This window comes from Haliotis cracherodii, unplaced genomic scaffold (assembly GCF_022045235.1).
Source record: "Haliotis cracherodii isolate W230 unplaced genomic scaffold, xgHalCrac1.p SCAF_12, whole genome shotgun sequence".
In the NCBI taxonomy this organism is placed as follows: Eukaryota; Metazoa; Mollusca; class Gastropoda; order Lepetellida; family Haliotidae; genus Haliotis; species Haliotis cracherodii.
Genome location: NW_027266267.1, coordinates 12,407,995 through 12,424,848, shown reverse-complemented (window position 1 = coordinate 12,424,848; position 16,854 = coordinate 12,407,995). Strand labels below are relative to the sequence as shown.

The 16,854-nt window shown below is 39.1% G+C and overlaps 1 protein-coding gene across 1 annotated transcript; it reads right to left on the bottom strand.

Moving 5' to 3' along the window:
• Positions 1-7,358: 7,358 nt before the first annotated feature.
• On the bottom strand, positions 7,359-16,269 carry LOC139457035 (uncharacterized). The gene is made up of 11 exons (XM_071238480.1): positions 16,200-16,269; positions 15,060-15,389; positions 14,557-14,643; positions 12,945-13,040; positions 12,586-12,595; positions 10,141-10,346; positions 9,848-9,866; positions 9,646-9,698; positions 8,139-8,234; positions 7,870-7,980; positions 7,359-7,384 (listed from the first exon to the last, which is right to left on the bottom strand). Exons 1-10 carry the CDS (start codon positions 16,267-16,269, stop codon positions 7,874-7,876), a joined length of 1,074 nt encoding a protein of 357 aa, XP_071094581.1. The 3' UTR covers positions 7,359-7,384; positions 7,870-7,873.
• Between the last annotated feature and the right edge of the window lie 585 nt (positions 16,270-16,854).

Sequence of the window (16,854 nt, the reverse complement as noted above, 5' to 3'; positions counted from 1 at the left end):
CCATCGATACAAGCAATAGTTCCAGATTGGTGTGTGTAAGATACTGTCGCGACTGTGTGATATCCTGTATACAAACAATAGTTCCAGATTGGTGTTTGTGTAAGATACGGCCGAGACTGTTAGATATCCTGTATACAAACAATTGTTCGAGATCGGTATGTTTGAGGAACAGTCGAGACTGTAAGATATCCTGTATACAAACAATGGTTCGAGATTGGTATGTTTGAGGAACAGTCGAGACTGTTAGATATCCTGTATACAAACAATGGTTCGTGATTGGTGTGTTTGAGGAACAGTCGAGACTTTTAGATATCCTGTATACAAACAATAGTTCGAGATTGGTGTGTTTGAGGAACAGTCGAGACTGTTAGATGTCCTGTATAGAAACAATAGTTCGAGATTGGTATGTTTGAGGAACAGTCGAGACTGTATACAAACAATAGTTCGAGATTGATGCGTGTTAAATACAGTCGAGACTGTGGGATATCATGTATACAAACAATAGTTCGAGATTGGTGTGTTTGAGGAACAGTCGAGACTGTTTGATGACATGTATACAAACAATAGTTCGAGATTGATGCGTGTTAAATACAGTTGAGACTGTTAGAGGTCCTGTATACAAACAATAGTTCGAGATTGGTGTGTTTGAGGAACAGTCGAGACTGTTAAATATCTTGTATACAAACAATAGTTCGAGATTGATGTGTTTGAGGAACAGTCGACACTGTGGGATATCCTGTATACAAACAATAGTTCGAGATTGATGTGTTTGAGGAACAGTCGACACTGTGGGATATCCTGTATACAAACAATAGTTCGAGATTGGTGTGTTTGAGGAACAGTCGACACTGTGGGATATCTTGTATAAAAACAGTAGTTCGAGATTGGTGTGTTTGAAGAACAGTCGAGACTTTTAGATATCCTGTATACAAACAATAGTTCGAGATTGGTGTGTTTGAGGAACAGTCGAGACTGTTAGATGTCCTGTATACAAACAATTGTTCGAGATCGGTATGTTTGAGAAACAGTCGAGACTGTAAGATATCCTGTATACAAACAATGGCTCGAGATTGGTATGTTTGAGGAACAGTCGAGACTGTTAGATATCCTGTATACAAACAATGGTTCGTGATTGGTGTGTTTGAGGAACAGTCGAGACTTTTAGATATCCTGTATACAAACAATAGTTCGAGATTGGTGTGTTTGAGGAACAGTCGAGACTGTTAGATGTCCTGTATAGAAACAATAGTTCGAGATTGGTGTGTTTGAGGAACAGTCGAGACTGTTAGATGTCCTGTATAGAAACAATAGTTCGAGATTGGTATGTTTGAGGAACAGTCGAGACTGTATACAAACAATAGTTCGAGATTGATGCGTGTTAAATACAGTCGAGACTGTGGGATATCATGTATACAAACAATAGTTCGAGATTGGTGTGTTTGAGGAACAGTCGAGACTGTTTGATGACATGTATACAAACAATAGTTCGAGATTGATGCGTGTTAAATACAGTTGAGACTGTTAGAGGTCCTGTATACAAACAATAGTTCGAGATTGGTGTGTTTGAGGAACAGTCGAGACTGTTAAATATCTTGTATACAAACAATAGTTCGAGATTGATGTGTTTGAGGAACAGTCGACACTGTGGGATATCCTGTATACAAACAATAGTTCGAGATTGATATGTTTGAGGAACAGTCGACACTGTGGGATATCCTGTATACAAACAATAGTTCGAGATTGGTGTGTTTGAGGAACAGTCGACACTGTGGGATATCTTGTATAAAAACAGTAGTTCGAGATTGGTGTGTTTGAAGAACAGTCGAGACTTTTAGATATCCTGTATACAAACAATAGTTCGAGATTGGTGTGTTTGAGGAACAGTGGAGACTGTTAGATGTCCTGTATACAAACAATTGTTCGAGATCGGTATGTTTGAGGAACAGTCGAGACTGTAAGATATCCTGTATACAAACAATGGCTCGAGATTGGTATGTTTGAGGAACAGTCGAGACTGTTAGATATCCTGTATACAAACAATGGTTCGTGATTGGTGTGTTTGAGGAACAGTCGAGACTTTTAGATATCCTGTATACAAACAATAGTTCGAGATTGGTGTGTTTGAGGAACAGTCGAGACTGTTAGATGTCCTGTATAGAAACAATAGTTCGAGATTGGTATGTTTGAGGAACAGTCGAGACTGTATACAAACAATAGTTCGAGATTGATGCGTGTTAAATACAGTCGAGACTGTGGGATATCATGTATACAAACAATAGTTCGAGATTGGTGTGTTTGAGGAACAGTCGAGACTGTTTGATGACATGTATACAAACAATAGTTCGAGATTGATGCGTGTTAAATACAGTTGAGACTGTTAGAGGTCCTGTATACAAACAATAGTTCGAGATTGGTGTGTTTGAGGAACAGTCGAGACTGTTAAATATCTTGTATACAAACAATAGTTCGAGATTGATGTGTTTGAGGAACAGTCGACACTGTGGGATATCCTGTATACAAACAATAGTTCGAGATTGATGTGTTTGAGGAACAGTCGACACTGTGGGATATCCTGTATACAAACAATAGTTCGAGATTGGTGTGTTTGAGGAACAGTCGACACTGTGGGATATCTTGTATAAAAACAGTAGTTCGAGATTGGTGTGTTTGAAGAACAGTCGAGACTTTTAGATATCCTGTATACAAACAATAGTTCGAGATTGGTGTGTTTGAGGAACAGTCGAGACTGTTAGATGTCCTGTATACAAACAATTGTTCGAGATCGGTATGTTTGAGGAACAGTCGAGACTGTAAGATATCCTGTATACAAACAATGGCTCGAGATTGGTATGTTTGAGGAACAGTCGAGACTGTTAGATATCCTGTATACAAACAATGGTTCGTGATTGGTGTGTTTGAGGAACAGTCGAGACTTTTAGATATCCTGTATACAAACAATAGTTCGAGATTGGTGTGTTTGAGGAACAGTCGAGACTGTTAGATGTCCTGTATAGAAACAATAGTTCGAGATTGGTATGTTTGAGGAACAGTCGAGACTGTATACAAACAGTAGTTCGAGATTGATGCTTGTTAAATACAGTCGAGACTGTGGGATATCATGTATACAAACAATAGTTCGAGATTGGTGTGTTTGAGGAACAGTCGAGACTGTTTGATGACATGTATACAAACAATAGTTCGAGATTGATGCGTGTTAAATACAGTTGAGACTGTTAGAGGTCCTGTATACAAACAATAGTTCGAGATTGGTGTGTTTGAGGAACAGTCGAGACTGTTAAATATCTTGTATACAAACAATAGTTCGAGATTGATGTGTTTGAGGAACAGTCGACACTGTGGGATATCCTGTATACAAACAATAGTTCGAGATTGGTGTGTTTGAGGAACAGTCGACACTGTGGGATATCTTGTATAAAAACAGTAGTTCGAGATTGGTGTGTTTGAGGAACAGTCGAGACTTTTAGATATCCTGTATACAAACAATAGTTCGAGATTGGTGTGTTTGAGGAACAGTCGAGACTGTTAGATGTCCTGTATACAAACAATTGTTCGAGATCGGTATGTTTGAGGAACAGTCGAGACTGTAAGATATCCTGTATACAAACAATGGTTCGAGATTGGTATGTTTGAGGAACAGTCGAGACTGTTAGATATCCTGTATACAAACAATGGTTCGTGATTGGTGTGTTTGAGGAACAGTCGAGACTGTGGGATATCCTGTATACAAACAATAGTTCGAGATTGATGTGTTTGAGGAACAGTCGACACTGTGGGATATCCTGTATACAAACAATAGTTCGAGATTGGTGTGTTTGAGAAACAATCGAGACTTTTAGATATCCTGTATACAAACAATAGTTCGAGATTGGTGTGTTTGAGGAACAGTCGAGACTGTTAGATGTCCTGTATAGAAACAATAGTTCGAGATTGGTATGTTTGAGGAACAGTCGAGACTGTATACAAACAATAGTTCGAGATTGATGCGTGTTAAATACAGTCGAGACTGTGGGATATCATGTATACAAACAATAGTTCGAGATTGGTGTGTTTGAGGAACAGTCGAGACTGTTTGATGACATGTATACAAACAATAGTTCGAGATTGATGCGTGTTAAATACAGTTGAGACTGTTAGAGGTCCTGTATACAAACAATAGTTCGAGATTGGTGTGTTTGAGGAACAGTCGAGACTGTTAAATATCTTGTATACAAACAATAGTTCGAGATTGATGTGTTTGAGGAACAGTCGACACTGTGGGATATCCTGTATACAAACAATAGTTCGAGATTGATGTGTTTGAGGAACAGTCGACACTGTGGGATATCCTGTATACAAACAATAGTTCGAGATTGGTGTGTTTGAGGAACAGTCGACACTGTGGGATATCTTGTATAAAAACAGTAGTTCGAGATTGGTGTGTTTGAAGAACAGTCGAGACTTTTAGATATCCTGTATACAAACAATAGTTCGAGATTGGTGTGTTTGAGGAACAGTCGAGACTGTTAGATGTCCTGTATACAAACAATTGTTCGAGATCGGTATGTTTGAGGAACAGTCGAGACTGTTAGATATCCTGTATACAAACAATGGCTCGAGATTGGTATGTTTGAGGAACAGTCGAGACTGTTAGATATCCTGTATACAAACAATGGTTCGTGATTGGTGTGTTTGAGGAACAGTCGAGACTTTTAGATATCCTGTATACAAACAATAGTTCGAGATTGGTGTGTTTGAGGAACAGTCGAGACTGTTAGATGTCCTGTATAGAAACAATAGTTCGAGATTGGTATGTTTGAGGAACAGTCGAGACTGTATACAAACAGTAGTTCGAGATTGATGCTTGTTAAATACAGTCGAGACTGTGGGATATCATGTATACAAACAATAGTTCGAGATTGGTGTGTTTGAGGAACAGTCGAGACTGTTTGATGACATGTATACAAACAATAGTTCGAGATTGATGCGTGTTAAATACAGTTGAGACTGTTAGAGGTCCTGTATACAAACAATAGTTCGAGATTGGTGTGTTTGAGGAACAGTCGAGACTGTTAGATATCATGTTTACAAACAATAGTTCGAGATTGATGTGTGTTAAATACAGTCGAGCCTGTTAGATATACTGTATACAAACAATAGTTCGAGATTGACGTGTTTGAGGAACAGTCGGGACTGTTTGATGACATGTATACAAACAAAAGTTCGAGATTGGTGTGTGTTAAATACAGTCGAGACTGTTAGATGGCACGTGTACAAGCAATAGTTCGAGATGGTGAGTGTTTGAGGTACAGTCGAGCCTGTTTGATGACATGGATACTAGCAATAGTTCGTGATTAGTGTGTGTAAGGTACAGTTCAAGATATGGGGTAACAAACAGGGTCACAATGAGGTATCACGAGTTAAAGTAGAGGGATATCATACATTTATCACGAGTTAAAGTACAGGGATATCATACATTTATCACGAGTTAAAGTACAGGGATATCATACATTTATCACGATTTAAAGCACAGTGATATCATACAGGTATCACGAATTAAAGTACAGTGATATCATACATTTATCACGAGTTAAAGTACAGTGATATCATACAGGTATCACGAGTTAAAGTACAGGGATATCATACATTTATCACGAATTAAAGTACAGGAATATCATACATTTATCACGATTTAAAGCACAGTGATATCATACAGGTATCACGAATTAAAGTACAGTGATATCATACATTTATCACGAGTTAAAGTACAGTGATATCATACAGGTATCACGAGTTAAAGTACAGGGATATCATACATTTATCACGAATTAAAGTACAGTGATATCATACATTTATCACGAGTTAAAGTACAGTGATATCATACAGGTATCACGAGTTAAAGTACAATGATATCATACAGGTATCACGAGTTAAAGTACAATAATATCATACAGGTATCACGAGTTAAAGTACAATGATATCATACATGTATCACGAGTTAAAAGTTAAAGAACAGTGATATCATACAGGTATCACGAGTTAAAGAACAGGGCTACAAAACAGATATCGAGGAATGCTTAGTCAGCATTGATGGAGGAACTGCTGTGCTGTAATGTATAATTGACACAATAACAATATGACGTATGACAAACAACTGATTCATCTCAACTTTTGATGAGGTCAAAGACAGCCACTTACGCTTGTATAGCAGAAGCACACGATGAAGATGCAGCTCTATTGATCGGTAGTCGTACATTGTAAATCGACATAGCTCGATTAAATAATGCCTGTAGAAGTATGTCGGCTGTCTGAACCATGTCGGCTGTCTGAACTATGTCGAGTGTCTGAACTATGTCGACTGTCTGAACTATGTCGACTGTCTGAACTATGTTGACTGTCTGAACTATGTCAACTGTCTGAACAATATCGACTCTCTGAACCATGTCGACTGACGGAACCATGTCGAATGTCTGAACAATGTCGGCTGTCTGAACTATGTTGACTGTCTGAACCATGTCGACTGTCTGAACTATGTCGACTGTCTGAACTATGTCTGCTGAATCAATCAGGAAAGAACGCCAGCATCAGGAAGTTACCATGAGCTGGCTTACTTTTACAAATATTTTAGATTTTTAAGGAGAGTGATATACAGAGTCATTATTTTGCTATCCGAGATACTTAATATTTAAATCTCCTCAAATCAGTTCATCTAGTATACCTAAAGTTGTTTGTATTCATCTGTACATATTGATTTTCAAATGTCTGGCGATTCTGAATGAAACTATCCGTACTGGACCTAGATCTAGAACACTACATGTCATGCGACACATGTATGCAACCGATGAATCATTCATGAAACTATACCATACATTTTTAATAAATAAAAACAGATACATTACAAAATATCCACTCTCTGTATACAAACTTATAAATGAGTCAATAATTTAATAAATCAACAATAGTACCAGAAAGTTATCAAGACGCGAATATTCCGATCAAAAGTGTTGTGATACTGAGTGAGTGAGTGATTATGGTTTTACGCCGCTTTTAGCAATATTCCAGCAATATCACGGCGGGGGACACCAGAAATGGGCTTCATACATTGTACCCATGTCGGGAGTCGAACCCGCGTCTTCGGCGTGACGAGCGAACGCTTTAACCACTAGGGTACCCGAACGCCCCTGTTGGTGATACAGTTTGGTATGCTATATGTTTACATGGTACAAAGGTTAAATACTATAAAATAGCATAGGTATATTCTCCAAGGTAGCAGTCATATGTTAAAATAAAACTATACGAAAGGTAAACAAAATTTTCAGATCACGAGCAATGTATAACTGTCCTTTGATGTCATCACTTTACATGCTTCTTTGTGTATTCCCAGGATCTGGAAATGAATGACATATATTGAAGTAAAATAATGTCATAGTATCACATTAATACAATACTGAATATGTCAGATTTGATATAAATTGTACAGTAGAACACAGAATGAAAATCGCTTCGTGTACACAGTTTATTATGATTTTGTTTCTCAAGGGTATAGTGAGTGAGTGAGTTGGGTTTAACGCCGCTTTTAACAGTATTCCAGTTATATATCGCGGCGTGTCAGCTTCATGTGGGAGGAAAGCCCGAAGTGATGCAGGTCTCAGACGTTTACCACTTCGGTGAAACCCACGAGCACGGGTATGGTGCTGACAAACCTAGAAACATAATCGGGGCGAACCTGGATTCGAACCCACAATCATAGGTTTCTTGCATGCCCAAGGGACGCAACTCTGCACAGCGAATCGCGGCGCCTTAGACGACTGGGCAACCCCCATCCCCCCCCCCCCCCCCCCAAAGGGTATAGCTTTTGTAGATAGTGGTTACCGTTCTATTGAGCACCGCTGTTCTGGTATGGGGATGTTCTGATGGACTCGTAAGATACTGGGGGCGTCTCTGTCAAGTTTTCGTAGGTACTTGTCTCTGCTTCGGCCTCGACTGCAAATCGGATTCGAAACGCATTAAAAAACAAATTCAAATGCTGTATACCCTTCTTAAGGTAACACAACACATGCCGGTATCATGGCAGTACTTTCCCTGGGTTGAGAATGATTGAGAACTGCTATAGCATATAAAATGTCAATGTGTTCATCTACCGTTTGTGCTCTCGTAAATCTTCAACGGAGCGTGATGTTGTTTTTCCGATCCCTCTTTATCTATGCTTGAGTCCTGAGCAGGACCACCGATTTGATCTGTAAATATAAGCCACAAAACCATCTCCATAGCCTTGTCCATTGCACAATTCCAAAGAAGTAAAGTTTCTTTGTGTTGATTGTAATTCCTGCATTCTGGTTAGCTGAATTCGTCACGTTTTATTTCATTCATATCCAAATGAATGTGAAAAAAAAAAATAAGCCATGCCCACTGAAGCGGACTACTTTTATGTCAACAAAATGTCAGGGAATCCCAATATTACAGTCGTGGGAATTCCCTTTCTGTTCCCGCGTATCGTCAACTACGGGACATTTAGGGAAATTCTTGCATACTTATTGTTCAATCTACCCTTTCATTCGTCACCACTCGCCCCTTTCCGTAACCTGCAAGAAGACTCGTACCCCTATCGATTAATGTTATGTGCGAAAATACGACAAACCAATTAGAATGCGCGTATGATTTCAAGTTCTTCGTCAAAGAATCCCTCAGATATAATTTTGGATTTTACATATGTCTTGCATCTAAAAATATACCCAAGACACAGTTAAATGTGTTCAATCATACTGTATAATACCTTACGTCCCGATGTGTCTTAGATAGCATCTGCAATATATATGACATATGGGAAACTTGCGTGAATTATTACGCAACGAGTTGACAATTTCTTTAGTTATGCCCGTTTGCGCTTAGACGGAACTCAGTCGCAAAAAATGGCCACGAGAGGGGCACGAGTCGAATAACACGAGTTGGTCACGAATGCTACCCTTTGATACCGGGGGCCGAGAAGGAACGAAACATCAAACATGCAGACTCGCTTGTTTTTTTGTCTGCTCGCCTGGGTTCTTCAAATTTTAATGTCTTTCGGTTTCATTTCTAACCTGCAATTTTCCAACTGTGTCTTCCCGTTCTCAAGGAACTAATGTTTGAAGCTGGCGGTGACAACCGCCTTCTCCCAGACATTTATTCAGGTTCGTTACAGTCTGACTGTTGCGGCTCTTCACGTTTCTTGCGTTGAGTGACAGGTCTTGTGAACTTTGTTTTGATCCTACTCTCCGTTGATTAGCTACTAACTTTGTGGGCGGGTTAAGTTATGTGCACAAATTAAACAATCACCTGATTCACGTCACGCCATATTATGCATTCCCACCAGTGGATGTTTACCAATTTTGTCATTTTTGTCTGTTTTGATATATAAAACTTTTGTTGGTTAAACTATTGTAGATAACACATATTTTCGTTGTCGAATTGACTGTGTACGCGGATTCATACAGTTTTGGAATTTGGGATTCATGCCTCAGTGAATCGAACAAAATACCCAGTCAATCCTTAATCCTTAATTCAAATAACAAATCAATAGGAATATATAGTATCTGTATCAACACGAAATGGCCCCAGACATATTTGTGACCACAGCCATGTATCTGACGAGCAATGTTGACTTCAACCTACCCAAAGATGAATATCCTGCGTTGTCCATTTCTTCAATTTCAGGATTTCTGGTGCTACAAAAGTAAATAAGGTCGGTTTATAGCCATTTATTATTGAAACGATCGACTTAAAATATATTATGTTGGTTTCTTATTATAAAGGACATTTAACATATTTTGAAAGTTAATTATTTCAAAACGTGTTATTGGTATATATAGTCTACCTTGTTTGTGAAGAAGTTCCTGAAAAGCAGATAATAGCTAAATAGTGCGCTGTAATACACAAAATGACGACTAGGTGCAAAACAGGTTATGTCATAACTAATTATACACTCGAAACTGTTGGATGTGTTCGTTTTGATTCAGTATTGATTTAGATGCATTGGTATCTTTCACGTCTACTTATATCAGTCATCGTTATCAATAATGTCCCTTTGGTATGAAACATTTCGTCTGTAAATATCGCCAAACCACTTCTTGATTCTTCTTACAATACTATTGAGATTTAACAACATACCTTTCAAGACATTTCCAAACCTGAACCCCTTCCTATAGAGGACAGTCAGAACTAGTCCTTCAATCAGCAAGGTGAGAAGGAGGGTTCCTATTGTGCTTCCTGCTATAGCACCCGTCATGTTACATACGGTATTGAGTGGTGGTGGGTTTTTGGGACCTGCAGTATGAAATGTGAATGACATGAAATAGGTCTTGATGGCTTGTTTACTGGGCACAGAGTTGACTTGTGGACTTCAACTTTTATATTCTTAAGTGAGACGTGCGTGAAAAAGGTGGCATCTACATCAATACTACATGTTCTAAAATACCATTTAAGTATAATGGACGTAAGAGATAAGGTTATAGACAAACGCAAATGATTTCCATTTACAATTACAATTATGTTGACGGTAATTCATCTGTGCGGAGGTCTGGAGTTTAAGCAGGTACTCATGACTGACAAAGACACCCGGCCCAAGGGTATGCGAAATTCAGTTCTGTAAAATCATAATAACTGAAATGATTTGCAACAAATCTCATCTTGTGAGACATATAGACATAAAACTTTGAAATATGAAGATTATTTTAAATAGCCGCATATCAGGCACTAAAATCCAACCCTTACGTTAATCATAGTCATGTAATTGAAACATTTTGTTTGCCTGTTCTAGACATTCGAACTGATCGTAAATATTCAGTTTACAGCTTCCCATTACAATAATAAAACACCTGTGTGTTAACTTACTGGTATTGTTAGGTTCAGGAAACAGAATAAAATATCAAAATGTTTGGGAATGAAATTGTTATTTCCCCTTCCCTATAGAAAATGATTGACCCACTCTGACATTTTATTAATGAATGAACAGACTGGAAAAAAAACTCTCAAAGAAGATTTTTGTAATTTATTGTTTGGGATATAATATGGGGTTGGTAGATCCATGGACCCAGTAATGAAACCCACCACTTACATGTGTTTGCTGGTAGATAACATTGCTGGACTTAAAATAATCTAATGGATGATAACATTTTAAAATGAGATAATTGTCAACGATACCTCCAAACTTAGATTATCACCCATTAACAACATGCTTAACTAACAACAACAAACTTGACAGTTTGCATAACATAATGATGGGATTCGTAGAATATCGTAGAATATGTTCTACGAGACTCATCGGGTCATAACTGATTAACGGACACGAAGTTGTAACGTATAGATACGTGACGCCATAACATTTAGGAGAACTATGGCGTCACAATACAAGGTAACAATGGCCAAAAAACTCACACCTTTACAGTTATCTTATGAATGAAATGTTGCTTTTTTAGAAACAGTGTAGGTTCATCATCAACAGTAAGCTTCTATACAGAGAAAACTAAAACGTTGCCGCTTACACTGAAGGGAATTGTACGGTTGTGTGTCTGCTCTATTTGTGAACGGTGAAGATTCATTTTTCTTCTTAATTTGTGTTCTGTCTTCCCGATATATGTTTCAGGGACCCACTACACACAATCAACTAAATAACATTTCTAGTACAACAGGTCATATTTTGCTTTACAGTAAATTGAGTGTCTTGAGTGGACTGAACAGCCGCCAATGATGTTGCTGCAAGTTAGGCAACCTTGTCAACACTTAGAAAGCTGTGGAGTAACGACAACAGAATCAAATGTAGAACTTGTTAAAATTTGTCTAAGATTATTTGTTTGTTTTTCGCTGTTCTATTTTACATGCAATTTATCTTAAGTTTTATTTAAACAGATTTTAAACATTCAACACATGTCTGCTTTGTCATGCACGATACGATATTATTTAGTAAAGTAAGAGTAACGTTTGGAGAGGATAATTATTTTGGTCATCTTTCATTGTATAATAGAGTTAACGACCCTCCTACATTTGTTTTATGACACGAGTTATTCTCCTATTCATTCACATCGTAATACTATGAATGAAAAGAACATAAAGTAGTTCCTTATGGCGACTGGGCTAACGGCAATACGATACTCGTGTAAAGAAACATGATCACAATGCACAGAAGTTTTGCATGTCATACATCGGCTGCAAACGTGCAATCTGTTTCGGAAATACGTATCACGAAATGCACCATTCGATTCACTTCCGCGTCCTTGAAAGCACAACGAGCACATTTTTATTGGACCTCAGCATTGGATAAACTCATATCAGTGAAAGTCAGGAAAGTGGAGCGGTAGTTGTCCATCACAACACGCTACCGATCAGATGATGACACTCACTCTACATTGAGCTATGCTCTCCAAGCCACATGTTCCATACAATATGGGGAAAGAGGGAGTGAGCGAGTGAGTATGATGAGTGAGAACGCAATATTAGCAATATGCCAGCAATATCACGGCGGGGGACACCAGAAATGGGCTTCACACATTGTACCCATGTCGGGAATCGAATCCGGGTCTTCGGCGTGACGAGCGAACGCTTTAACCACTAGGCTACCGGACCTCCCCTGGTGAAAGTGTGACAATGTTCAATATAACATGGACACACTACTCCTTTACATAATTGATAAAGAGCAAAACGATGTGACAGTGTTCCTCCATGTTATGCCAACATTGTTTTCAGGCAAAATATTTCTAAATGTAAATACATGATATGTCGTTACGTATTTTACCACTGGCACGATAGCGTTCCGTTATTTGCAGTTTCTGATGTTTGTTGCATATTCGTGGCGTGTATGATAATGTTGAGTTATTAAATACGCCATACTCCATGTAAACTGTTAATGTTACAGTAGACAGTCTCGGGTTAACCTCTACATATCCTAAGTACGTCATGCTTATTTGAAAGTGAACTACCTTTCTTTGGCGTCACTGTCTCAGGATCCGATGTAGTCTCCATATATCGTGTCGTTGTTGATGTTGATTGTGTTGACATTACAGGTCTTGTAACGACTGAAAGTAGATATGTCAATGATTTGAACCTTGAGTATGTTCGTCCTTACTGGTATGAAAGTAGATAGTGAGTTTGATGTTACGCCGCTTTTAGCAATATTCCAGCAAAATCACTGAGGGGCTGGGGGTGGGGTCCAGAAATGAGCTTCACACATTGTACCCATGTCGGGAATCGAACCCGGGTTTTGTCTGTTGGATAATATGTGAGTCCTAATAAAGAATTTTGCGCTTATTTTCTGATGTCATGTGACCGTCACTTAAATGAGTCTTATTGGATACTTGCGTTTTCTAAATAATTAATGGCCATTGATGATGATGATTACTTTATTGCTCAAGATGCATGGTAAAACACAGTGATTATGCCATACAAACCTATTGTATAAACGTTGCTTCTCGGGTATATATGGGTTTCGTTAACAAATGTCCTGCACTGCCACACTGCTACTTGGTCTGTGGTGGAGTTGAATCTGCACTCTGCACAATCTGTCATTGCAACTTACGTTGATACGGCTGATGGTATCATTCCAGTGAGAGAATGCTTGCTTTGTGCAAAATGTGGCCCATTGAGAAAGGAACAATTAATCGTGTGTGGTGCAGCAATCAGGACTACTCGTGAAATACACAGACGAAAGAGTACAAAACACAGAAGTGTTGCACTTTATGCTTGAATAAACTCATTGTTTTACCATGACATCGGCGGCATACGTCAATTTATTTCGGAAATACGTATCACGAAACGCTCAGTTTGATTCACTTCCGCGCTCTTGAAACCACATCGCCAAGCACATTTTCATTGCACCTCAGCATTGGATAAACTCTTATGGTTGAAGTTCCCATCAGTGAAGCGCGGGAAATGGAGTTGTCCATCACAACAGGCTCCCGATGGGATGATGCCGCTCACTCTACACTGAGCTGTGCCATCCAAGCCCTATTTTCCATCCAAGATGATGACAATGTGGAAATGTTAAATGCAACTATAATAACATGATTGGTAGACACACTACTCGTTTACACAATAGTGAGTGAGTGAGTATGGTTTTACGCCGCTTTTAGCAATATTCCAGCAATATCACGGCGGGGGACACCAGAAATGGGCTTCACACATTGTACCCATGTCGGGAATCGAACCCGGGTCTTCGGCGTGACGAGCAAACGCTTTAACTACTAGGCTACCAGACCGCCCCGTTTACATAATAGACGAAGAGCAGCACGATGTGACAATGTTCCTCCATGTCATGCTTATATCATTTTTGTTCATACATTTATTTTACATAATATGTTCCTTACGTCTTTGTTTACCATAAACGATAGCATTGCGTTATTTGCACTTTCTGATGCTGAATCGTTGTGATATATATTGTATAATGCCTGTTGCGTATTCGTGGTGTGTATAATAATGTTCATTCATTAATTACGCCTGATTCTCTGTGTAAAATGTTATAGTTACAAACTTGGGCAGTCTTGGGTTGCCTTCTAAATATCCTCAGTACGACATGCATACTTGAAAGAGACCTACCTTTTGTTTGCGTCACTGTCTCAGGATCCGATGAAATCGCCATGGATCGGGTCGTTGTTGATAATGACTGTGTTGACATGACAGAACCTGCAACGTCTGAAAGTAGATTTATCATTGACTAGAAGATTGTGCATGCTCCTCCCTACTGGTAGGACAAGTGTTAATATGTATGTTCATGATGAGTGTACTTTGAAAACAGACCAGGAAAAGATAGCTATTAATTTCGGTAGGCCATATATGTTTTCTTGAGTAAAGAGTGAAGCTGAAATAGACCCAGGTTCCAAATATATCAAATCTACTTAGATAACGATATGTTGGAGAAAATGTTAATCCTGATGAAGAATGTTATTTACTTTCCAGTGCCATATGCCTGTCACTGAAATGAGTCTTATTGCATACTTTCGTTTGTTTGAAAAATATATAGTCATCGATTATTATGTTTCTGACAATTCACTTATTTGCTAAAGATATATGGTACAACACAGCGATTATGTCATACAAACCTATTGTATAAATGTTGCTTCTCGGGTGTATATCGTAGTCGGAAACCTGTTCCCCGCACTGCCACGCTGCTCCTTGGTCTGTGGTGGAGCTAAATCTAAACGTCATACTATAGGCCGTGGTACTGCAACTCACATTGATACGGTTGATGATGTCCTGCCCATAGGCGAGTGCCTGTTTACTACAACCAGGGGTATGTTGAGTAATGACCTTAGGTTTGTTGTTCTGCAGCCATCCAATGTTTACTGTAGATTCATCACAGATCCTACAGGTCAAGGTGAAGAGTTCTCCATCGGTTGGTATTAATGGTGAGCTCGTCAGTAAAAAATCACCTACAGAAGCAAAATAAACTTTAAAAAAAGTTTCATGTACGGGTTATTAATTAACTAATTTTTATTTAATACGGAATATATGTTGTGATAAGAATCCCGGTTGGTAAAATATGTCTTATTTGCGGGTCGGCAATCCTCTTATTTTTAATATGTCAATGTAGTCTTTCCTTGTATGCTACCATTCCAAAATCTAATAATGCGACAATGCATACCCTATAACATATCATCATATCAATATATTGAATTAAATCAATGTGACAAATGATAAGCCTGTTGTGGTGTTGTGTTTATGACCCAGGGGAAAGATGGGCCAGAAATTTCCGATAATACAGAACAATAGTGTCGTATCTTAATACTTCTTACAATAGACCGCCTCCGTGGTCCAGTGGTAGAGCGTCCGTCGGGAGAGCGAAAGGCACTGGTTTCGATCCCTGGCCGCGTCAAACCAAAAGAAGTTAAAAAATGGTACTTGGTACCCTGTCTGGTGCTCGGCATTAAGAGGCTTAAACAAGGACTGGTCGGCTCGGAGTCAGTATGCTGTGTCTGAGTAGGGTATTCATGTTAAACAGCGGCATGGTATCTCAGTGTGCTAGCACTATAAATCGACATCAGTCCGGACTAGTACAAGCAGCCACACAAACACACACACGTACATGCACGTCGCTATATAAGTGCAATAATCTTGGACGCGACGTTAAACCCCATTTCACCTCACCTCACAATTCTTACAATATGTGAATCCTTGATGTAGAACACGTCTATATTTTGTGGGAAGTCAGTGCTCTCACTAGTATGCACATTCATACTTACCATTGACATGCTCCGCTCTGTGGATAACCCCTATCCACATCCATATCAATATATTCCACCAGGTCTTCATTGTAGCGTCACACGGCACAGTGTATCTCTTCTACTTCCTAATATCCGTTATACACTACTTCTGATGTCGTGGGCTGTAATCAAGAATCCACTCGTCAATCCTAGAAACAAACCGGGGGTGGTGAGTCACAAATATAAACCCCTTCTACTTTCGACAAACAATGGCAGGTGTATTGGTAAATGGTTGAAACTACATGTCTACGTTAGTACAATCAACCAAACTGTATTGTATCACAATCGTGAGCAGTATGTAAAGCGTCAATACACGTCAGAGTAGTTCAGGTCTCTATATGAGTGAGTGAGTGAGTGAGTGAGTGAGTGGTTTAGCGCCGCTTTGAACAGTATTCCCGTTATATCACGGCGTGTCAGCTTAATGTGGGAGGAAAGCCCGAAGTGATGCGGGTCTCAGACGTTTACCACATCGGTGAAACCCACGAACACGGGCATGGTGCTGACAAACCTAAAAACATAATCGGGGCGAACTGGGATTCGAACCAACAATCATAGGTTTCTGGCGTGCCCAAGGGAATCGCGACGCCTTAGAAAACTAGGCCACCCGTGTCCCCGTATGGTAAGTGAACTATAT

Excerpts from the sequence above, each read along its gene's own strand:
- LOC139457035 (XM_071238480.1), bottom strand. The coding sequence starts at position 16,269 with ATGAAGACCTGGTGGAATATATTGATATGGATGTGGATAGGGGTTATC. Across the intron at positions 15,390-16,199 it reads CAGAGCGGAGCATGTCAATG|GTGATTTTTTACTGACGAGC; the intron begins GTAAGTATGAAT and ends TTGCTTCTGTAG. Across the intron at positions 13,041-14,556 it reads GACAGTGACGCAAACAAAAG|TCGTTACAAGACCTGTAATG; the intron begins GTAGGTCTCTTT and ends ATCTACTTTCAG.